Source organism: Lampetra fluviatilis, chromosome 4 (genome assembly GCF_964198595.1).
Source record: "Lampetra fluviatilis chromosome 4, kcLamFluv1.1, whole genome shotgun sequence".
Lineage (NCBI taxonomy): Eukaryota > Metazoa > Chordata > Hyperoartia > Petromyzontiformes > Petromyzontidae > Lampetra > Lampetra fluviatilis.
The window spans coordinates 17866973-17892179 of record NC_136278.1 but is presented as its reverse complement, the minus strand read 5'-3'; the positions used below and the strand labels follow the sequence as shown (position 1 = coordinate 17892179).

Below are 25207 nucleotides of genomic sequence, written 5' to 3'. Positions count from 1 at the left end.
TCTCTCTTTTAACAATAATTCACGAGCTTCGTGTGTGGTATTGTTTCACGCCATGTGATATAATGCGATGTGTTTACTGTTTGGTTATTATCTTTTGAGTTCCAGCATCTATTGCGGAGCACCAAGGGAGATGTGAGTTTCCCGCGTTCAATGCGGAGTCTCTCCAATATTTGCAGTTTTGAGAAAAGTCCCCCGTAGAGGTTGATAGATTCAACTCGTGCCGGGTCTTGACCATCAATATCTCCGATTCGTACGCGATTTTTGGGTCAGGTGGTGTAAGTAAAATGTTGTGTCGTAAGCCCTCCTGCACCCGACACAGCCAATTAATAAAGTTGTCACGTGATGAACAAACATGGCCAATTGATTGCTGCTTCGGCAGCACTACCACCCGTGTTGTTGGAGAGCGCTCAGCGCACTTTTACCAACTGAGTGTGGACCTCTCACCGGTAGCTACAGCCAACATCATCAGGCAGCTGCCAAAAACTAGAAAATGTCTTCCAGTCAACTTAATGAATTGGCTGTGTCGGGTGGAGGAGGGTTTAACGATACACATTTCACTCACAATGACCTAAACATCAACGTGGGATCACAACACTGGTCGCGAGAGCTCGCGCGTTAGAGAGCGAGGAGGAGGAGGTGGGTTCGGCAGGGTGGGTAGGGGGCTCACGGAGGAGGCGGAGAAGGGCTTGAGAGAAAACAGGCGCTTGGCTGTCCTTCTGATCTCGCCTGAGCGCAGTCCATAGATGATGGGATTGAGAGCCGGGGGGGCCACGTAAAAGAGGCAGCTGAGCCCCGAGCGCACGTTGTCTGGGAGCACCACATACTTGTCGATGCGGTTGTACGTGATGACGAAGAGCAGCGGTGCGTAGAATACGGTCAGCGCGAGGATGTGCGAGACGCAGGTCCTCCTCGCCTTGACGTGCCCCCTGCTCGCCAGGAGGTCCCGGCGCTCCGACCCGAAGCCGCACTCGTACAGGATGCGCGCGTATGAGAACGCGACGACGGCCAGCGACGTGCCCACGGTGGCCACCGCCACAGCCACGCCGTACGCGTTGCTCGCGACGCCGTCACTGCAGGCGATGTTCACCAGCGACATGACGTCGCAATAGGCCCCCGGCAGCACCTTGGGCTTGGCGCAGCCGTCGAACTTGAGGGCGAGCATCAGGCCCAGAATGACTGACACGATGGCGGCCGATGCTGTGGCCACGGCCGCCAAGACTGCGGCCGTGCGGGCATTGGTCACCAGGGCCGGGTAGCGCAGCGGGTGGCAGATGGCGGCGTAGCGATCGAGGGCCATGGCGGACAAGATATAGCAGTCGAGCGCGCGGTACAAGTGGACGGCCAGCATCTGCGCCACGCACTCGGCGAGCGTGATGCGGTTGCTCGCCGCGAGGTCGGTCATGATCCGGGGCAGCGTGGCGGTGCTGCCCGCGATGTCGCTGAGGGCCAGGCCGGCGAGCAGAATGTACATTGGCCTGTGGAGCCGCTTCTCGCGGCTAATGATGAGGCAGAGGAGGACGTTGCCCGCCAGCACCACGATGTAGATGAGGAGGACGACGGCGAAGACCAGCGGCCTGGTGCTCGGCGGGTTTCTCAGAAGTCCCGTGATGGTGATGAGGTTCGAATCGTCGTGAGAAACGAGGTTGGAGATGTTGGTAGCGGCCATGAGAGCCCACGTGCCGACACGAGCGTCTGCATCTGGCGATGCAGAAGAGAAGACGACACTGATCACACCCGATCGTTACGGCTTGGTCATTTATGCAAGGTATCTTTAATCACACTCGTCGTTGTTTATTCCGCTTTGCATGTAAATGTTGCGAAAGTAATAATAATGTTGGGTTGTATAAAGAGCATTGCCATCGGTGTTCATGCAAAACTGCATCTCACAATCGCTGAGGAGCCACAGACAAGCGGAAAGGCAGTGGTCAGCCGGTAAGCTGTCACTACCGACAATTTCCCAAGCTCTGCGGTCCTCTCTATGTGTTAAGATGGCCTCGTAATGGGTGTTTGCACAGGTAATTAAAACAATGAGGTAGCAGCAGCTGTAGTTTTCTGGAACATTGTTGAATGAAGTGGCGACATACGCAGAAGACGTTACATTTTTTGTCCAACGAATAATTTAACTGTCTGGTCAACTGCAGGCTGACATACAGAAGACAACAACTTTAAGACCCATTGTTAGACACCACGAGGTGTTCAGAGACATTGATATAGACACACACGCAGACACAGCAAGCTAAAGGCGAGACACAGCAATGGCACTGAGACACCGACCAATATTAGTCTGAGTCAGCCACATACATGCACGCTACTCACACTTCAAACACACAAAGACAAAGATCTCCCGTATAGCCTGAACAGACTATTGGAGCAAGTGCTCTTCGCGAGTACCCAATGAAGGCCGGCACGGCACACGAGGGGGTGGGTGGCCGACACCACACCCGGCTGCCTTTGCCTCCCCAGTGGTGATGTTTCCACACCATGCTAGGTACTCATTTAAAGGCTGAGTCGACTTAGGGGAGGCCCATGGCCGTTTCAGATGATTATAATCATCGCTGGTGTTTGCCGGAGCGCAGCGCGCAAACCGCTGCACTGACGCACATCACACATACACCACATATACACACACACGCACGGAATAGACACACACAAAGACCAGAGATATACGCAGAGAGTCGAGAGACGCACAGAGGAGAGAGAACAGCGGAGAGGGATGCACGCAGCCTCCCACGCGGTGAGCTGGTGCAGCTGGGGCTGTTTACTGGTGCAGGGACTTGACTCTGATGAGGTCGGAGCCGATGGGAGCCGGGCAAGTTGTGAGGCCACCACCACCATCATCTCTGCTGCGCAGCTTCGCATTCACGGAGCCGCACGGCGCCACGCCGCCAGCGGAGTTGGGGACACGTTTCTGGATTTGCAGCGTTCTTGGGGGACGTTCGATCAGCACTCCACGTCCCTCGCCATCGCTTGAAGTCACGGCGCGAAGCCCCTTTTGGACCCCACGAGCTTTGACATTCAATCAATGCGAGTTCAGCCCCAGATGAGGCCTGGAGAGCGGAATGGAGTTCTCATGAACTCACAAACAAACACCACCTTGTGAAAGAGCCGACGCAGAAGATCCCTGGGGTTTGATCTTCCACGAAGTTCGTGGTCCACCCTAAACCGCATCCGCTGCACAAACCATGGCAGTAGTCGATGGGAAACTAAAAACTCTCCAGTAGCAGCGTGCGACTGTGGTCATCCAAAACAGACCCAAAAGCGTGTAACGACGCAATTTCCCGATCCACAAATACCGAAATATGAAGGGAGACATCACAGCGATGATGATACAATTCTGCGCTACTCCTGACGCGGTTATCTGGCTGACCACCTGAATGTGAAATCGCAGCCGTTGCTCCGAATCTACATCCGCCACGCAAAAGATGAAGAAGCGGCATTTCACGCGGCTTCCCTCTTACGCACCACGAGGTTGTGATTATTTTATAGAGTACCCAGAGCCACCCCTCTCGAACCCCCCCCACCTCCCATCCCCGCACCCCCCAGTTCGGGGTGGAGTCCCCCCTCACTCTGCCCCCCACCCTCCCACACCCCCCTACTCGACGTTCACCGACGCGCGCATGCGAGGCTGCTGTTGGACAGAGCTACGTGGACGCTCCCGGCCTTTTTGCGCGCGACGATCCTCGTCGTCGGTGGTGGCAGCGTTGAGCGCGCGCGGTGCCGGAAGAGCAGCGTCGTAGCGAGAGATGACAGAGAGAGCGATCGGTGCAATTCACTCGGCCGCGGCTGGAAAATGTTAATCACCGGGCAGTGCAAACAGCGCGCGCGTGCTAAGCAAAGCCACGCGCGGCCACGGGCGGCTGTAATCACCGCGCAGTGAAAACACGAGCGGCGGTGTTACCTTGCTGCCGCTCGACGTTCGCATCGCGCCGTCTGCTCGCGGCTGTTGATTGAAGCTCTCGGGCTACACGGGATAATCGTTGCGGCGTAATCGCTTTCACAGATTTCTGCCCCGAAACAATATTCTAGAAACGCTATTTCAGCAAAACGACCGGGAAGGGTGCTTTAGCCCCCAATGTGTTAATCTGGCCACCTAAGTTTAATTGACGGGCACGGCTGACATCAGTGATGAGTGACATCTGAACCGATCCTGGATGCCCCCCAGGGCCGTATAATCAAATTGGCACAGTAGGTACAGTTGGCACTGTGCCTAGGGCCTGCTAAAATGTTTAACCATATTGTTTTATTTTGATAGAAAATGTAATTAAGACATCTTCTTAAATAAATACGTATATTTACGTAGCAAAAATAGGCACAGTGTATATACTAAGAGGCAAAGTCATGCCAATCGTTTTTTTCATATGGTGAGAGAAATTAACACCGGAGATGAATTTTTCGATATTTTTTTATTGCAATATTAGCAATAACACTTTCAAATGGTGTTTTTCGCACGATTTCATTCTCAATAGAGAGTAGTGTTTGGGAAAACAAGGCGTTATCACTGAAGTTGTCACTGAAGGCCTACGAAATACGTGGATAGGGGCCTACATGAACCTTAATCCGGCTCTGGTACCCCTCTTCAACCCGCACTGGCCAGCGCGGTGAAGTATGGTCAAATAAGCCCCACGACCCTTACGGCATGGGTAGGCCCTCATCCAGCAGTGGATTCACAAGGAGCTGCAAACTATACATTATTACGCAAATCGAGAACATGCGACAAAGATATATTTCTTGTTGATTTCAGTTTTAATTCAAATATGGGTAATATTGACTGACCTGCGTTCCACGGTAATGCGTGCACGTGGCCACGCACTTCATTGGCACGAGTCTGGTTGCAAAATTCAATAATTGTTTTGAGCGAGCGGTAAAACGTCCAGGAGCATTCGTCTTCCTTTATGAAGCCGCGCAAGCAATATCGCCAGCGCCCTGTCATGTTTTCAGAGCGACCCGGGATCAATTTATCAGCTCCCCCGACTGTTCTTTGACCCCGAACACAACGACTGCCGCTTTTGGGACGGAGCATGCCAGAGACGCGTTCCTCACAGGCGCCCTTTGTTTACGTTCTGGCAAGTGAACAATGCCTGTCAAGTTAACTCATCCGGGGGCTGAACGTACATTGGTTTGCCCTTATCAGTTGTCATTGGGCGGTGCAGTGATAACACTCGAGCCTCATGGCAATAAGTTTCTTGGCTTCGATTCCTGACTGTGGTGAATGAGCAATGCCCTGGCAGGAACAGCTGATGCCAGTCGGCTTTCCCCTCATGGGAAAGGTCCTGGCAAGGTGAGGCTTGTGGACCCCAATGTGGTTTCAAGCCAGGGCTGTCCACAGATGCCATATTTTCTGTCTGGCTGCTACAGCAGAGGTGTAGGGAATTCCAACATGACCTACATCTCTGCTTTATTGACCTGGTCAAAGCCTATGATATCATCAATAGGCTTGGGCTTTGGTTTGTTCTTCGTGCTTTCAGAGTCCCTGACTATGGTCATGTTTATCAATACAAAGATATCCAACCTAATAATGCAACTCAGAGAATCAGCGTTGTATTGACGGGAAGGATGTCCTTCTCGCTCAGTCACCGATGCTGCGACATACTAGGCAAATCACCGATGCTGCGGCATACTAAGCTCGCGCATTGAAATGCTAATCTCTCACGATACAATAGCCACTTCCACAACCTCAGGCAGACCATATCTAGCCCCGCTCTCTTACCCTGAGGCTGCACCCATCTCAGGCCTATATAAGACATTGTTTCAATCTCTCTCACCTAAAGACGGTCGTTTGTGTTGCGATCGAAACGTCGTGATCCATTAATTTTCTATCTACGTGACTTTACCGAAAGAACCAAAGTGTATGGATTCCTGCAGTCACGAAAGCTTCAAATCAAGATTGGACTTCCATTGTGAACTGGACTTTCATGGTAAACTGGACTTCCATTGTGAACTGGACGTCCATAGCTAACTGGACTTCCATTGTGAACTGGACTTCCATGGTTAACTGGACTTCCATAGTTAACTGGACTTCCATGGTAAACTGGACTTCCATGGTAAACTGGGCTTCCATAATGAACTAGACTTCCATTATAAACTGGACTTCCGAAGTGAACTGAACTTCCTTGGTCAGGGGTCGGAAACCAAAATAACAAGAAGAGGCATTTTTTTCGAATTTCAAGAGCTGCACTGAAGTCCTTAAAGAGCCGCATTCGGCTTGCCGAGCACTGATCTAAATTATTCCCACGTGTGGCAACTTCCCAACCGTAGAGCTTGCGTTCAGTTTGGTGGCTGCACATTTCATTGTTCTAAAGATAAGTTCGCCGGTGGACCCGAGAGTCGGCCACACACACAGTGATGGACCCACGTTTCTTGAAGAAGCCTCTACGGGCTTCTTCAAGGGACGCTTCCCTTTGACTCTCAAACTCCCAACTCCAAACCTGTACACAAGAAGCGTCACGCGAGGCCTCTCAGTCCAAGGAATGCATGCAGCCGTCCGCCCATGGTACATAACACATTAAAGCAGTGGTTCTTAACCTGGGGTGCACGCACCCCCTAGAGGTGCGAGATGCCCTTTGTGGGGGTGCGAGACGTGGCCAGATTTTTTTAGAAGGGAAATAATCGAAAACACTAATTCTATTGTTTCATTAAACCTATGTATTTATTAACATTGCACATTTTTTTCACTTTTGAGAACCAAAGGGGTACAATGCTGCGGTAAAGGAGAGGAACCACTGTCCTAAACTGAGACCGTGAGATGCGCATTCAGCAGGGCTGCCTTTCTTTGTTTTGTTGTCCTTCCCCTTGCACCTCCGATGAGCACGGTTGGCTTACGTACGGTGCTCAAGAAGTTCAACATACGGGACGTACATACAGGGCCCCTTTAGCCCGGAGCATGACCCCGCAGCGATGTCGGGAGGGGCTGCAGCGGCTCCGTCTTCCTCGAGGAAATGCGTCTGCGACATACTAAGCTCGTGCATTGACACGCTAATCTCTCACAATACAATAGCCACTTCCACAGCCTCAGGCAGACCATCTCTAGCCCAGCTCTCTTACACTGAGGCTGCACCCATCTCAGGCCTATATAAGACCTTGTTTCAGTAGCTTCCTCTCTCTCACCTGAAGACGGTCGCTTGTGTTGCAATCGAAACGTCGTGATCCATTCATTTTCTATCTACATGACTTTGCAGGAATCCATACTTTTTGGTTCTTTCGGTAGTCACGAAAGCTTCAAATCAAGATTGGACTTCTATAGTTAACTGGACTTCCATGGTAAACTGGACTTCCATTGTGAACTGGACTTCCATTGTAAACTGGACTTCCATGGTAAACTGAACTTCCATGGTAAACTGGACTCCCATGGTAAACTGGACTTCCATTGTGAACTGGACTTCCATGGTAAACTGGACTTGCATTATAAACTGGACTCCCATGGTAAACTGGACTTCCATTGTTAACTGGACTTCCATAGTTAACTAGACTTCCATTGTGAACTGGACTTCCATTGTGAACTGGACTTCCATGGTTAACTGGACTTCCATGGTAAACTGGACTTCCATGGTAAACTGGGCTTCCATTGTGAACTGGACTTCCATGGTAAACTGGACTTGCATTATAAACTGGACTCCCATGGTAAACTGGACTTCCATTGTTAACTGGACTTCCATAGTTAACTAGACTTCCATTGTGAACTGGACTTCCATTGTGAACTGGACTTCCATGGTTAACTGGACTTCCATGGTAAACTGGACTTCCATGGTAAACTGGGCTTCCATTGTGAACTGGACTCCCATTGTGAACTGGACTTCCATTGTGAACTGTACTTCCATTGTGAATTGGACTTCTATGGTTAACTAGACTTCCATAGTAAACTGGACTTCCATTGTGAACTGGACTTCCATAGTAAACTGGACTTCCATTGTGAACTGGACTTCTATTGTGAACTGGACTTCCATGGTAAACTGGACTTCCATGGTTAACTGGACTTCCATTGTGAACTGGACTTCCATGGTAAACTGGGCTTCCATAATGAACTGGACATCCTTGGTCAGGGGTCGGAAACCAAAATAACAAGAAGAGGCATTTTTTTCGAATTTCAAGAGCTGCTCTGAAGTCCTTAAAGAGCCGCATTCGGCTTGCCGAGCACTGATCTAAATTATTCCCACGTGTGGCAACTTCCCAACTGTAGAGCTTGCGTCCAGTTTGGTGGCTGCACATTTTATTGTTCTAAAGATAAGTTCGCCGGTGGACCCGAGAGTCGGCAACGCACACAGTGATGGACCCACGTTTCTTGAAGAAGCCTCAACGGGCTTCTTCAAGGGACGCTTCCCTTTGACTCTCAAACTCCCAACTCCAAACCTGTGTAGTGACATAAGAGGGGAGGGGCCGCTGGGGGCTCTGGGACCCTAGGCAACCCAGACGCTTAAGCCCCTTGGCGCCAGGCGCTAGGTTCCCAGGCAACCCAGACGCTTAAGCCCCTTGGCGCCAGGCGCTAGGTTCCCAGGCAACCCAGACGCTTAAGCCCCTTGGCGCCACCAACGGGGGGGTCTGTGTGTGCTCTGTGGGATATCTGGGGGCGCACACAACCCCACCCCTCGTTGGAGACGAGGCATAAAAGGGCAGCTCCCTGGACGATCGGGGCCAGTTGTAGCTCAAGATCCAAGACCCAAGACCAGTCATCTCAGGACCCTGGGACGATGTGAGGGCCAGTGGTGGGACTCTGGAACTCCCGGCTCTACGTCCTTGTGAGGGCGAATTCCAGAGCGTAGCCAGGCTGTGTACCTAGGCTGTAACAGAGTATCAGGACTGTTGGAGTGTTGGATTGTAATAAAGAAGTTACCTCTACAAGTGTCTCCGGAACCCATTACACCTGTACACAAGAAGCGTCACGCGAGGCCTCTCAGTCCAAGGAATGCATGCAGCCGTCCGCCCATGGTACATACCACCTTAAAGCAGTGGTTTTTAACCTGGGGTGCACGCAACCCCTAGAGGTGCGAGATGCCCTTTGTGGGGGTGCGAGACGTGGCCAGATTTTTTTAGAAGGTAAATAATCGAAATCACAAATTCAATTGTTTCATTAAACCTATGTATTTATTAACATTGCACATTTTTTTTTTACTTTTGAGAACCAACGCACCTCCGATGAGCACGGTTGACTTATGTACGGTGCTCAAGAAGTTCAACATACGGGACGTACATACAGGGCCCCTTTAGCTCGGAGCATGGCCCCGCAGCGATGTCGGGAGGGGCTGCAGCGGCTCCGTCTCCCTCGAGGAAATGCGTCTCCTCCAACCACGGACAAGCGCGGGTGTTTGGGGACTGCTGGGACACATTTAACGTCTGCATTAAAGTGAAATTATTGAACATTTGACCTACGAGTATTTCTGGTGATATGAACAATCCCGGACGTGATCAATCCGCTGCTTGATGAACGTCCTCCGCCGAGTTCTTGTCGGTCGCCAACGTCTCTCGGATCCGCCCATAGAACGATCACCCGCACCCAAGCGGCTCCACGGCGCGTGGGAGTCGGCCACCCGCCAGCGGGAGGCGGGACCGGGTGCGTTCGGGGCGGAGCGAGGCCCCTGGGGTGTCGGTCGCAGTGAAGGCAACGGCATTCTTGCCGTTCGCCCTCACTGCAGCGCTCGCCGTGTCGCTGTCTCCCAGCATGGCTCTGCTAGTGGCCTGCAGCCTCTTTCTGGCTCTGCTCTTCACTGCGTGGCTTTTCGGAGGTCGGCGCCGGTAAGAAGCGGTTCCCCCTCCAACACACTGGCAAGGCAAAATTTGAAAATTAATTATAATTATTATCTATATTAGTAAAGACCTGAATCTGTATGTCTCAAACACCCTCTCGGGTACTTCCCGACAAGGTAGAAAGCTGAAATTTGGTACATGGGTAGCTTTTATAACACAAACGGGGAAAATCAGATTTTTTATTATAAGGTCCCCAAATCTCGATTTTAAGTGCCCCATAAACATGTTTGTGCGTGAAGTAATTCAGAACTCGTTAAAAGTATAAGATTGCGAGTCTTTTCGTTTGAGCGTTAAACGGCAAGCAGAATAAGCCAGAACCATTGTTCTATCTGTTATTGTTTTTTAGATATTCTAGCGGGTTTGAACGAAAGCAAATCCGCATTTTATGATGTTCAAATGTGAATAATTTGAAGGTAAACTGAGAGATTCCCCCAGGGTATTAAGTTAATTAATTTCTAATTTAAAAAAGAGAACGGAATCTTTAAATTGAGCGGTTTCAACAATTTGTGTTTTTTGCGGAAAAATACAAGCGTTTGGAGTAATTGTTAGTGTCTGGAGATACAAATTGTAAAAATTCATATCAGGTTAATTTTTATATATATTTTTAAACTTTTGCCTGGCGAAGACAGATATTATGAACTCGTAAATAATAAGAATGTATTTGAATACAACGGCATCCTGTTTGACACTCACTGCCGAATCCAATCCCGCTCCGCCCTCTCGCGTGAACCCTGTCAACTCAGCTCAAGTCGCGCTCTTTACGATGCATTACGACGTTGACAGGGAGTGCTGGTTCGTTGCTGACCGCTTCACGTTTTTGGGCCCCTTGATTTCTTGTGTTGAGGAGCAACTGTGTTAACAAATGCAATACACACATACACCGTGTGCCCCATGTCATTTGAGGTGACATGGGGCAACAACCGCCTTTCGCAGCTAAGTAGCAGTGATGTCCCCACGGGGCTTGTGCCAGGCTATGTGCACTTTAAGGCCACGTGAAGTGTCGAACGCCCGCTGGCAGGAGGTCACGGGGCTGACCCAGCAGGTGCCATGGGTCGACTGAGATGAGTGGCCGATGCACCACCTGTGCCCCCTACTGTGCCAACTTGCTGTGTTTTATCCACCCAGCCCTCCGCTCGCTGTTGTGAGCGTCGCTCCTCTGCCCTCCGTTGTTGTTGGAGGGCGACTGCCTCCTACTGCCCAGTCGCAGCAGCGTCCTTCACGAGCCTCCTTCCACAGGAGGGCTGGTGGTCACACACACAGAGACGCACATACGGTTAGCGGATATCAGATGCACCCCCCTCGGCAACCTTTGCTTTACAATACAAAAAGTGAATTAAGGGCGTCTTAAAATCCGCTAAGTGTAGGTAACAATACAGTTCTAATCTAAATCGTCTAAAACCGTACCTCGGGGAGTGTTCCCGAAATACACAGAGCCCATTGCAACACGCTGCGCGAACTGGCTGTGGGCTGTGGTTTTTGCGGGCAGCGGCGTTGACGAAATATTCTGAGGCCTGGGTTCGAAGCCCCCTTGCTGGCAGTGATGAGTTGTTGATGTCCACCGCTGGTGACCGCCACTGGCTAAAGCCCCCCCCCTCTCCCGCGTACACATCACCGTTTGCTTCCAGCTATCGATCTGAGCGGTTTGCCCACCTGGCGTGGAGGGGTGTGGGGGGGGCTGTCCCTCTTCAATGCTTCTCAGCAGCAGTTCTGTGATGTGCGCTTTCACGGGCTCGTTTTCCAACCAGAGGGGAGGGTGTGGATGGGGGGGGGTCCGTGCTGCCTAGGGGGATCGTGCCTCGTTTCGTGGCACGGGGAGGGCTCCGGTGGCTGGATGTGACCAGGCGGGCATTGACTTCGCATCGGGTCAACGCTGCTTCCCCATTGCTACAGGGACCACTCACCACTCACCAGACACCACTCACAACCCACCACTCACCAGACACTCACCACTCACCAGACACTCACCACTCACCAGACAATACTCACCACTCACTCACCACTCACCAGACATTCACCACTCACCAGACACTCACCATTCACCGCTCACCACTCACCAGACACTCACCACTCACCAGGCACTCACCACTCACCAGATACTCACCACTCACCACTCACCAGACACTCACCGCTCACCACTCACCAGACACTCACCACTCACTCACCACTCACCACTCACTCACCACTCACCACTCACCAGACACTGACCATTCACCAGACACTCACCACTCACCGCTCACCAGACACTCACCGCTCACCAGACACTCACCACTCACCAGACACTCACCACTCACCAGACACTTACCACTCACCAGACACTCACCACTCACCAGACACTCACCACTCATCAGACACTCACCACTCACCACTCACCAGACACTCACCACTCACTAGACACTCACCACTCACCAGATACTCACCACTCACCTACCACTCACCAGACACTCACCACTCACCAGACACCACTCACCAGAATGGGTATCGATTGGCGTTTTGAACATCTTAACACCTGTTTTATTTTGGCAGAAAGGGTGCAATACCGATTCTTATTATTTTTCATACTTGAAAGGGCTCTGTGCCCGGTGACTCCTGACCTCAAAGTGGAAACGCCACCACCGCCGTAGCCCTGAGTTCAGCAGATCTCTATCCGCACGTTGGGTGGTGGTCGTGGTGCTTCCTGCCAGCCGGGCGCGACTTATCAGGCCCCATGCACACTGAGCCAGTTTCCACAACCCAAAGGATGACGACTGCCTGCCCGTTCATCTGAAACCAGAACCAGGAACTTGTTGGGTCGATCTCGTGATCGTATCCAAGGCATTCTCGACTAGCTGTCACCAAACCCCGACGTTCCATCTCAAGACAGTGTCCACGTGATATATATTGTATGAATCTCGGAGCGCAGGTTTTCTTTTGCTTACGCCATGCCAGATCCCGAAATTTCGCGGACTCAATTTTCTGTCGTGCCACGGCGACCAATCTCACCAGGGCTGAGGCGAACCACGCTAGGACGGGCGACCCACCGGACGGAACCACAGGCGCGCGCCGCACGCCTCGATTAGCACGGGTCGGCTACGTGCGGTTGCGAAATAAGTTCAGCATACAGGGTGGGCAGCAGAGGGCAGCAGAACAGCAACGTCCATTGCCCAGCTGTTTGTCTTCCTTCAAACACCTGTGTCTCTCAACACATCCCATCAGCCTCACGGCCTCCTGGCAGTGAATGATCTCTGCATATGTGCAATGTTCTTGGAGGGAGACGGAGTCTTCGTAGAGGCAACACGCTTTATTTCACCAAACAGTTACACTAATCCCTAACACAAAGGGGTAATGGCCCCTTTCACCCACAACCTGGGGAGATACAGCCTCCGGGCTATCATACCTACAACTCTCCCTACTTCAGCCCTCCGGCTAATTAAACCTAGGGGAGGCTGACCCACCGCTGGCCCAGTGGGTCCCTGACCACTGGCCCGTCCGGACCTGGCCCTCACAAGGGCATCAGGCCGAGGGAACCTCAGGGTCCTAACCCCACGACCACTGGCACCGCACTGAGCCCCGGCCCTTAGAAGGACGTCAGCAGCTTGGGGTCCAGGGTCTTCTTCTTCTTCAGGCGGCTTCTGGCTTCGGCTTGAGACGGACTGACTCGCGCTCTCAGGGACCCGCCTTATATACTCTTTCTCCCTGAGGGGCGGGGTTCTGGGGGATCGTAGCTCCTGCCAGCCCCCTCCCCTTAGAGGGGTTCCAACCGCCGTTGGCCCGACTGGTCCGGACCGGTTCCTACCCCTCCCCCTGGTTGTGGCGCGTGTGTGTCAATCATGACCACCACATATGTACAGGGTGGGTGCTTAAATTTTAGTTTAACACTTCCGAGAATTTGCAACAATACCAGAAGAAATGTGCCTCCGGGCTCTGGAGACCACCTGGAGAAGATTCCAGGGATGTGTTGACAATGATGGCGAACAAATGGAGACTCTTTGACTTGTTGAAGCTATTAGCATACATTTGTTATCATGTTACAGTGTGTTATCCGTTCTTTTTTCCATTAAAAACGATAGTCCCATATAAGTGTTAACGTTTTTTAAGCACCCTGTATACGTTCAACATATATACTTACATACGTGTACATCTGTACGTATAGTTTATCTTTATGATACAGCAAGTCCTCGTTTAACGCGGGGTTGCGTTCCTTTAAATTGCACAACGGCCAATGAAGATGGGAGTGCCGTACACTGCAGATGCATACCATCACACCCATCCATTACCTCTATTGTATGTGTAATGGGTTCAATTGAGGTGCACACTTAAACTTGGAGGCAACACTTTATTAAACAACGCAACAGACAACTCGAACAACTATATAAGGTGGTGACCACCGTTCCTAATTTAACTAACACTTGGAGGGATAACTACATAACGGGACCAGGACAGGCTAACAGGCTGCCTGGTCCTCGAGCGGAGATCAGAGACTTGATGACCGTAGATTGCGTCTTCATTCTCTTAGGTTTTTTCGGTAAAGCCACGTAGGTAAAAATAAATAATAAATAATAAAAATGATAGAAATAATTATAGAAATAAAATAATAAATCACGACGTTTCGGGCGCAACACAAGCGTCCGTCAACAGGTGGGACAACCACAGCAAGAAACAGTTGCTTAAGTGGGCAAAAGAGCTGCTGTAACAAGAGGCTATACAGGTAAGAAACGGGGGAGGAGCCAGGGAGGAGAGATAGAGAAGGAGGTGTGGGGTAGGGGGAGTGGAGCGCTGCTAGAGGGATAAGGAAACGAGCAAGGAAATGCCGGGGGGGGGGGAGAAACTAGAGATGCAGATATGAAGGGGGCTTTTGGCTGAGTTTAGGGGGATTTTGGCTGAGTTTTGCTCTCTCGCACAATGAGGCTTATAACGGCTGTGGCGTGGCCGGCTCCGCCCTCGGCCACGCCCCCTTCCCGAACCTTCGGGAAGGTCCAGGTCCCTTACCACGTGACTACAGCGCCCCCATCTGAGGTCCCCTGGCCCCCCTTCGTCCGGTCACGTGCCCTATCGGGTTCACGCAGTGTCACGGCCTGACGCGACCTCAGTGACACCGTGGCGCTCTCCACCTGCAGTACCCGTCATCACCTGGTAGTGTCTCAGCACAGTAGTGACATCATTCATGTTTCTACATACGTAACTTCTACGAAAATACAAAGATCCTCCGTATAGCCTTTAAAGACTGTTGGGGAAAATGCTATTAGCGAGTACGGCACATGAGGGGGTGGGTGGCCAACACCATGCCTGGCCGCCTTTGTCTCCCCAGTGGCGATTTTTACACATCGCACCAGATACGCATTTGAGACTGAGTCGACCTAGGGGAGGCCCAATACCGGTTCAGAAAATCGTCACTGGTGTTGTCCATGAGCGGGAATACAACAACAACAACAACCGCAATTCGCCACTAAGTGGCGGAATCGCGACGATTGTGCCAGGCCATGTGCACCTTGAGGCCACGTGAAGTGTCGAACGCCCGCTGGCAGGAGGTCACGGGGCAGACCCAGGTTCCACGGGTCGACTGACTGAGATGACCGAGATGACTGGCTGATGCACCATCTATGCCCCCTACTGTGCCAACATGCTGTGCTTTAGCCACCCGGCGCTCCGCTCGTTGTTGTGAGCGTCGCTCCTCCGCCCTCCGTTGTTGTTGGAGGGCGACTGCCTCCAACTGCCCAGTAGCGTCCTTCACGAGCCTCCTCCACAGAGGCCGATCTTGACACCGCTGATACCAGTCATCGGCAAGTCCACTCAGCTCCACGTCCTCCTGTACCACATCACTCCGTCTCTTCTCTAGCCCGTGCCGCGCCCATTTAGCCCCCTCGATCCGGCCGAACAAAAGCTGTTTCGGCATGCGGTGGCTGGGCATGCGGGCTACATGACCCAGCCAACGCAGCCTTAAAATACACGCACATACATACAAACAAACCCACGCAACTGCCAACATGCATGCATTGCCTATACTGACATGATATTGTTCCACCATTGCAAAGTTTAATTCATGGTGCATGTGCTTACATTTTACAAAGTAGGAAAATGCCCGCCTACAAAGGATGAGGTGACATTACGTGACTACATCAGTGCCAGGCGTCAAGCACGATTTTCCAATTACTGCACGAAAGTGCTAATCGTCATATTCAGCAAATAATTTCCTCCGAGTGAACGTAGGGAGAGGACGCGCTCGCCATTGCAACGAGTGGCCCTTCATTTGCAAGGTTCACTTTGAAAAAGAAAAATGTCGGAGGTTGCAAAGTGTGGTTCACGTGTGGTTTGTTCAGTCAGCTTCACTCACTTCTGGTTGACAATTCCCAGGAAGTGCATTTAGTAAAGGCTCAGAAATGAATGAGATGTGTTTCCTCTGTTGACAGTGCAGTTGACTGGTGTATGTGTTTATTTTTAAATTAGTTCATAAAGCCTGTCTTCGCCAGGCAAAAGTTTGAAATAAATATAATAATTAAATTGATGCTTTTTTATAATTTGTATCTACAGACACTGACAACGACTTCAAACATTTGTATTTTTCCGCAAAAAAACACAAAAATTGTTGACTTGATTCAACGTCTTTTATTTAAAAACGTAACCATCGGAAACCACCTGATTTAAATATTTCGTTCTTTTTTATTACAAAGAATCAAAATTTCAGAATAGGTTTTCCCCTTTTTTCTGGCAACAAAACGCCTTTTGGCGTCCTCTGGTCTAATACCGTTTGAGACTAGGCTCAAAAAAAAGCTGTCTCTGGTGTGGACCAATCAGTTTCAAAGACAATGCATATATTATCAGAGTATGTTTTTTTGCTTGCATTCTGACCACAAGTATTGTGGTTAATGCAGACATGATTCCTTGTAAAATGTTTCAGTTTGGTGTTTTAACATCTGAACACCTGTTTTGTTACCAGAAAAAAGGGGAAAACCTATTCTCAACAAATAGTTTTTAACTTAATCGTCTATGAGGGCAAGCTATGCTATCTTTTACAGTTTTTGAATAATTAAGATTTGAACATAATAAAATACGGATTCTTTTTCTTTCAAAACCGCTTGAATCCGAAATATCTCAAAAACAATAAAAGAAAGAACAATGGTTCTCGCCTTAATTTTATTTGTCAGTTGACACTCTATCAATCGAAAAAACCCACACTATTTCGAACGGTATCTGGATAAAACCACGATCAAACATGTTTTAGGGGGCACTTAGTATCGAGATTTGGGCCTTAAAAGAAAAATCTTTTTCATATTTGTCCTGTTGTTGTTTGTGTACTAAAAGCGAGATGTGTACCACATTTCTGCTTTCTACCTTGTCGGGAAGTACCCTACAGGTTTTTTGAGACATAGAGATTGAGGTCTTTATTTATATGGAAGATTATTTTATTATCGTTATATTTGACAGTGCAGTTCACTGTTTGACGTGTTTTAAATACAATTTCTATAAATACGCTATGGGTGACAGTCATTTATTTAAATATAAAGTGTGTAAGTATGTACGCATGTCGAACTTATTTTGCACCTTACGTAGCCAACCATGCTAATCGGAGGTGCGGGGGAAGGACAACAAACTCAACATAAAAAGCAGTTCTTAAGAAATTAGTTTTCAACTGAGATTATTTAACAATGCATAGCTCAAGTGGCTTCCTAATATCAGAAGGAAGAGCGTTCCAGATGGCCGCACCTGTAATCGCGCGATTGGAGAGTGATCCGCGCGTGTTTATCAATTGGGTTCGGACCTCTCGCCGGGAGCTACAGCCAGCATCATCAAGCAGCTGCCAGAAATCGGAAAATGTCCTCCAGTCAACTTCGCGAATTGGTTGTGCCAGGTGGAAGAGGTTTTACCACACACATTTTTCTCACGCGATCTGACTTAAACATCAACGTGGAATAATAATACAGTATGGGTCGCGAGAGAGAGATATGGCGAGGGAAAGATAAGCGAGATGACACTACGTGCACAAAGATCCCACGAATCCGGAGATGAATCCTGAGTTTGATTCGGGCTCATGGCCAACATCAGCGACGAATATCCAAAGCGGTCCCTGGGCCTCCCCGAGGTCGACTCGGCCTTAAATGAGTACCTGATGCAATGTGTACACATTTCCACCGGGGAGACAAAGGCGGCCGGGCGTGGGTTTAACCGCACCACTCACCCCCAAGTCATCCGAGTGCACCGTAGGCCGGCCTTCTCCTTGGGTGCTCGCTAAGCGGCCGCCCCCCCCTGCCCCACCAAATATATTGGCAAAGGCTACCCGGGATGGAGCTTTTGCCTTTGTGTCCCCAGGCGTGCGGAGGAGGCCCCGCTCGTGCGCAACTGGGTCCCGTACCTAGGCTCGGCTCTGCGCTTCGGAGCCCAGCCGCTGGCGTTCCTGCGCGAGCAGCAGGCGCGGTACGGCGAGGTGTTCACGTGCCTCATCGCGGGCTCCTACACCACCTTCATCTGCGACCCCTTCTCCTACGGCACCCTCCTGCGCAACGATCGCGCCTTGGACTTCGAGAAGTTTGGTCAGAAAATCGCCAGGACTGTGAGCACACTTTACACCGCGCGTCCGCGTGTCTGTGTGCTGTGTGTGGGGAGCGGTAGTATAACGGTTAGCGCGCTGCATTACGAACCGGGCTTCCCCAGTTCGATTACCGCTCACGGTCAACACCTCCGTACCACACAACTCCACACACCGCCTGTGTACCACACACAACTCCACACACCGCCTATTTACCACACACAACTCCACACACCACCTGTGTACCACACACAACTCCACACACCACCTGTGTATGCATTTTTTTAATGTCGATGCGAGCCTTGCCCTCCGTTGTGCCGTGGCCTTGGCAAGTAGGTGTTCGGCATCGTGGACTTCTTTGACCCTCGCTACAACGTCACGATCGAGGAGATCCACGACATCTTCGGGAAGACTCTGACTGGGACCGAGCTGCATTTGCTCACCGAGAGCATGCTGGGAAACCTGCACAACTACCTCGTGGCAGGTACGGAGGGGCTTGGCGGAGTGCTGGTGGAGGTGCCTTGTGACGAGGCCGCCAATCTTTCAGATCAAGAGGATATTCTGTAGGGTGTCCATAAAGGCGTCATATTTGCAAAAAAACATGCTCGGTCCACTGCTGGATGAAGGCCTCCCTAAGCCGCCGCCGTCTCTCACCACGTCACAATCTGTCTAGCGCCCGCACGCGAGCCGATTTCATCGCTCCAACTCAGCGTGCGTATTTCTCCTCCTTTGGCTGCCGTTCCGTTGTTGGTCTCGACCGCCGACCGTCATCCCTTCCGGCTACGTGTCCTGCCGAAGCCCACGTAACGTTTATTCACGGTCGGTGCGATGTCTAAACGGAGCAGGCGTGTTCTCCAAACCTTTCCTGGTCTCGGCAGTCGCGGTCGGAATTCTAAGGGAGCACCGCTCCACGCCACCCTGCGCACTTTTCCACTGTTGCTGGACGTCGTTCGTTCTCCTTCCCTGACGCTGTCCTCAAGCGCCCGAGCGTGTCGCAGTACGATACGGCGAACCAGGCACTGCCTTCAAAATCCCCACAGTACACCAAGCGAAACTGCACCATTAGTATTTGTCATAATAAAGACAAGCCACTAGTAGTACGATTTTAGCCATGCAACCCAAAGCTGTGGGCCATATAGTAAACCAATAGAGACACGTAGAGACCCATAGAGACTCACAGAGCTACATAGAGATACATGCAATTAAAACAAGAGTGCAATTGTGGCCATGCAACTCAAACTTTGGATCGTATAGCAAACCCATAGAGACCCATAGAGATACACAGAGATGCATAGAGATACATAGATATAGATTCAAAACAAGCCACAAGAGTGTGATTGTGGTGATCCAACCTGAACTATGGACCACGTAGTAAATCCACTGTGGTATGCACTCCATTAATGGAGGAGGATCCGCAAAACGACACGAACTCTCTCCTGAAGCCCTCTCATCGTGGCCAGCAGCAGACCTCGACGCTGGCATCTCGCGCCTGAACCATATTGCTGCTACTGCTGCTGCTGCGAGAACCTCCGATTAGCCACGGTTGGCTACGCACACAGAATATAATATCTAACGAGTGTGAAGATTTCAGTTAAATTATATTTGTACCCATGGCGTGTTCCACCCGGTCTCACCTATCACTAGTGGCCCGTACCAGTGCTGACATTCGTCTCTACGCCGACCCCCAGGTCGTGCTGTGAGGGATGCTGGCGCTCGCGGTGCCGGCGGTGCTGGCGGCTACGGCTGGCAGGAGGAGGGTCTGAACGAGTTCTGCAGGCGCACCATGTTCCGAGCCAGCGTCGAGACCGTTTTCGGCCGAAATATGTTCGACGCCGAGTCCTTGCTCGCCGAGCTGCTCAAGAGCTTCAACGACTTCGACCGAGCCTTCCCCCTCCTGGTGGCCGGCGTGCCGCTGTGGATGATGCCCGCGGCGAGGCGAGGGCGCGAGGCGCTGGAGACGGCGCTCGGGAAGGTGGCGCCCGGCACGATGGTGGAACCGGCGGCTCTCATCGTGCAGAGGGCGAATCTGTTTGAGGGCTCGCCCCTGCTGGGGAAACTGGACAAGGCTCGCACGCACTTCATCATGATGTGGGCCTCCCAAGCCAACTCTTTGCCGGCAACCTTCTGGACTCTCTTCTACTTGCTCCGGTAACATTTGGAATTGGTTTAATTTTCGAACGAATCTTCTTCTTTTGTACAAATTGAATAATGAGACAGTAAAATCTCCTTCGCATATCCGTCAAACCAGATTTTGATGATGAGCCACTGCATTTATAAACCAGTCCAGAGTTTTGCTTGTGTTGAGCCAACGCTGCTAAAATTAGGCACTCCCTGTAGGTCATGTGGCTCATGGGATGTGTAAAAAAACAACAACGATGTGGAGTTTTTTTTTGCATATTTATTTTCTTCTCGAGCATAGCATTTGAAAGGCAGCTGATTGAATAGTTCCTCTGTGGAGATGAGAGAAGCCATGCAATGGTGTCTGGGGTCGGGATGCGTACAGCAGGACACCTGTAACCCATGGTGACATGGGGGGTGCGGGGGCGGGGGGGGGGGGCAAGATGACAGATCCCGTGATCCCCCCCGACACGCCGCGGTGGTCAGCTCTGTAATAGGCGATTTCTATTTAGCGCTGATGCGGTATCCCGTGTATCACAGACGGAGGGTAAGTATGGGGTGTGTCGGGTAGGGGTCATGCCTCCTGAAAGTGGAACAGTAGCGCTCTCCCAGTGGTTTGCCATCTTTGGTCGCTCCCGGTTCCCAGATGTCAGCTGTGGCAGAGGCCACACTGCAGTACACCGTCTTGCCTAGTGGACAAAACCAGGTGAAGGTAGCCAACGGGTCTGCAACCTTTGGTGAGACGAGGCCACGCCGACCCCTGCGTGCAAACACTTCTCCCGGTGGAGATCAATCTGCTCTTCCAAGGGTCATGGAGGCGACTAAAGCAGAGGAGAACCACCGATGCAGAGAGGAGAGAGGTCTACAAAGCAAGAATTCCCAACTCCTCTGTCAATGGCCTCGTGCAACAGCTGGTTCTTTCGCGACCAGATTGGGTTCATCGACCATTCACGGACTCACGTCATCCAACCCCTAGGAAGGGAGTTCACCTGGGGGGGCTCTGTCAGCAGGAACCCCTAGGACAGGAGCTCTTTTTGTGGGCTTTACTGGGATGAGCCGCTAGGAAGTTAGTTCGCTTTGGGGTTGCTTTGCCAGGAAGGACCATCGGGGTCGGCGCTGGAGCCTCAGGGAGGGCCAATGCTGCTCCGCGCTGATCTGTGCGTGTGTGCGGCCGGTGTCGTAGTGTAGCGGTTAGCGCTGCACTGTGCTACGAACCCGGAGACCCGAGTTCAATTCCTGCTCACGGCCAACATCAGTGACGATTATCTGAACCCGTCCTGGGTCTCCCCGAGGTCAACTCAGCCTCAAATAAGTACGTGGTGCGATGTGGAAACATCGCAACTGGGCAGAAAAAGGCGGCCGGGCATGGTGCTAGCCACCCACCGCCTCGTGTGCAGCGTCGACCTTTATTGTTGCTCGCTAACAGCAATTGCCCCAACAGTCTGTTCAGGCTACACGGGGGATATTTGCCTTTGTGTGGTAAGCGTTGTGCGTGCGGTTGTGTCCGCGTGTCGTGCAGGAGCGCGCCCGCACTGAAGGCAGTGCGCGCTCAGCTAGAGGAGCTGCTGGGCCACGAGGCTCGGGTGCACGGCAAGGCCTTCATCATCACGAGGGAGCAGCTCAACAAGATGACCGTCCTCCGTGAGTGCTCTCCGCACCAGGGCAGCCTGCCGGATTCGAACCGTGAACCTCCGCGGCAAGTGGCCATTGGTCGACCGTTGGGCCAGGTCACTGCCCCAAAAATGGTGTTTTATGTAACATCACTTGCCTATGGATTATCACATTTATTTATTCATGTCACATCTTGGGCCTTACCTGAACCTTTGCATCGACCGACACGAACATAGAGCCAGTGTGCGCGCACAGGGCGCGGGTGAGCGCGGTTACCATGCAAGCTGCACAGTGCACGCATGGGTCATGGCGAGTTGCAGGTAATCGGGAGTTGATTCTGCAGAGGCCAGCTCTGTGTCATACCTCGTCCGTCCCCCTCCCTCTCGACAGACAGCATAGTCAACGAAGCCCTGCGCCTCTCCAGCGCCTCCATGATCGTCCGCCAGACCAAGGAGGACGTGACGCTGAAACTGGACTCGGGGTGCAGTGTGCTCGTGCGCAAGGGTGACATGGTGGCGCTCTACCCAAAGATGATGCACTTTGACCTGAGCATCTACCCGGACCCCACGGTGAGCCTCCCTCCCTCCCTCCACACTTATCCTATCCTGTCAGCGTGCAGCGTCCGTTTACAAACTGGTCAACTGCCCATCTGGCCATCATGTGTAAACCCTGCGGCAATTACGGTTAGATAACTTACTTGCTTTGTCAATCCACTGCTGTGTGAAGGTCATGGGACTTATTTGACCGTACTTCACCACGCCGGCCAGTGAGGGACGGTGAAGGGAATGCGTGGCGGAGGGGCCCAAGATTCTAATGTCACTCGCCACTCGCGGTTGGAAATAAAACTCAGACCGCCGGGATCATAGAGCAGTGCACGAAGCACTGCCACGTTTTTTCAGTCGAAAAAGCATTAACGGCTGTGATGCGATGGGACACGTCACGCCCAAAGTCTATCCGCCCCAGCAATGATGTGGTGCTGCCATGGTCCATAATAGCTTTGGAGAGTTTATGCACCTAAATCTATCGTACAAATAATGATGTCTAAAAGGTCTGAATTTTGGCCACCCCACCCATGCACCCTAGGAGTTCAAGTTTGACCGTTTCCTGGGCGAGAACCTCAAGGAGAAGACCACGTTCACCCAGAACGGTCGCCGGCTCTCCCCATACCTCATGCCGTTCGGCATGGGGAAGAGCTTGTGTCCCGGACGGTTTTTCGCCATAAACGAGATTAAGCTGGTGGTCACCATGCTGCTGTGGAACTACGACCTAGAGCTCTTGGACCCCGGGGTCGCACCTCCTCCCTTAAACAACGCTCGTGCCGGCTTGGGCATCTTGCCCCCCATGCACGACGTCAAGTTCCGCTACAGGTTCAAGGGCCAAGTCTTGCCCGGTCTGTAAAGCCTGCGGCCAGGGTACAGAAAATCCCCCTATCGTGTTGTCGTTTAGTCCAGGCAGAGCTAGGGTTGTGATAAGAGAGCGAATATCGAAGGAGTTGGCCAAACATCCTAGAATAGGACCGCGAGATTGGGAAATTGCTGGCAATCTGCACGCATTACAAATCCTAATGCATTTTCGGAAGCGATTTGCACGAATGATTCGATAAAAAAAATACATTAGATCATTAACATAATATATTCAAACAAAAGTATTAAACAAGAACCCAATACAGAGCACGAGCAACGTTGAAGGGGGAGTAGAGAAGCCTTCGCGAACGACAAACCTGGGGCCACGTGACCTCGGAGTAGGGACCGGGAAAGTTTGCTGGGCTCACTGCCCTACTCACATAGGGGGCAACGATCGGTATTTTATGGGTGGGGAAGGTTAGGGAAGCGGGGGGAGAGAATGTACCCAAACAGAACCCGAAGTGAGTTTGTCATTAACATAGGATTGAAGCTTTCGTGACTGCTGAAATTACTGTACTCATTGGTTTCTTCGGTGAAGTCACGTATGTAGAAATAAAATAAAATGTAACTAAAGAAAATTTAAGCATCTTTCCCCGTGTGTTCTTCTCTGTATGTATCTCTGCTACCTTGTACCTCGTATATGTTCACTCTGTCTGCGTTGGTATGTTCAGCCCAGAAGTTGAACACGAAATTTAGCAGTCTTTTGAAATACGTGGTAGTTTCTATGTTGTTGGTCGACTGGTTTTGCATCACATTGTGTTTCTAAGGTTTGTTGAGTTCTCGTCTCCCATCTTGTTGTTTGCCTCCGTGCAGTTTACCGTTCTCTGTTTGGTGTCCCCGTGTGTTCCCTTGGTGTGTTTTACCCCATTTCCACCTGAGGATGATCACTTGTGTTGTGTTCGAAACGTCGTAATTTATTTTAATTGAATTACATTTTATTTCTTGTCATTATTGTTAATCCCCGGGAGCAGCGGCCACCTCATGCCTCTCCAAGGGATAATGTCAGGAGTCCCTCCCCCCCCCCCGGTCCTCGATTTCATGCGCATTCCCGCAGGGTTTAGATGTTCTTTTTAAATTTAAATCATTTTTCTTATTTTACCAGGGAAGGTCCACTGAGCTATGTTGCTCTTTTTCAGAAGTGACCTGGCTTTCACAAATGATAGCCCAATGAAGTGGCTGATCATGTGGACATGAATAGCAGCCAAATACTCTAAACGCATGATGTTGATTCTAAATGTTAGGAAAACCCGGAGGATCCGGAGAAAAATCCACGTGACCACGGGGAGAGAGGACACGCAAACTCCAAATATATAGGTGTATATACACTTCACGTAGCCTCAAAGTGCACCTAAACTGGCACAAGCGCCGGGGTTGATGTCACTGCCATTTAGTGGTGAACGATGGTTGTTATATTGTGTGTGGATGAATGCGTCAAGTGTGGAAATTAACGTCTCAAATCTGAATCTCTTCTGCGAATAAGCCGCAAACGTCAACCTGCGATTTCGAATAAACCGCTTGAATAAAGCAACTTGAGTGCGTTTGTCTGCCTCCCCGTGTCTCTCCCCTGTCGGTGTTTCCCCCTGTTTGGGTCTCCCTATCTCCTCCTGTTTGGGTCTCCCCGTATCTCTCCCGTCTCCACCTGTGTGGATCTCCCTGTGTATCTACCCGTGTGTGGGTCTCCCTTGCCCCCCGTGTCTGTCCCCTGTGTGGGTCTCCCTGTCGCCCCGTGTCTCTCCCCATGTGTGGGTCTCCCTATGTCTGTCCCCTGTATGGGTCTCCCCGTGTGTCTCTCCTGTGTGGGTCTCCCTATCTTCCCGTGTCTCTGCGCTGTACGGGTCTCCTC

At 51.2% G+C, this 25207-nt stretch overlaps 2 protein-coding genes across 2 annotated transcripts; one reads left to right on the top strand and one right to left on the bottom strand.

The window, feature by feature from the left end:
- Positions 1-586: 586 nt before the first annotated feature.
- On the bottom strand, positions 587-9651 carry LOC144931391 (olfactory receptor 51I2-like). The gene is made up of 4 exons (XM_078855197.1): positions 9485-9651; positions 2763-2924; positions 1888-1892; positions 587-1698 (listed from the first exon to the last, which is right to left on the bottom strand). Exons 1-4 carry the CDS (start codon positions 9649-9651, stop codon positions 587-589), a joined length of 1446 nt encoding a protein of 481 aa, XP_078711323.1.
- Positions 9615-23895, top strand: LOC144931303 (cytochrome P450 7A1-like). The gene is made up of 7 exons (XM_078855108.1): positions 9615-9723; positions 18016-18256; positions 18569-18716; positions 19921-20380; positions 21870-21991; positions 22352-22530; positions 23045-23895. Exons 1-7 carry the CDS (start codon positions 9650-9652, stop codon positions 23357-23359), a joined length of 1539 nt encoding a protein of 512 aa, XP_078711234.1. The 5' UTR covers positions 9615-9649; the 3' UTR covers positions 23360-23895.
- The last annotated feature ends 1312 nt before the right edge of the window (positions 23896-25207 follow it).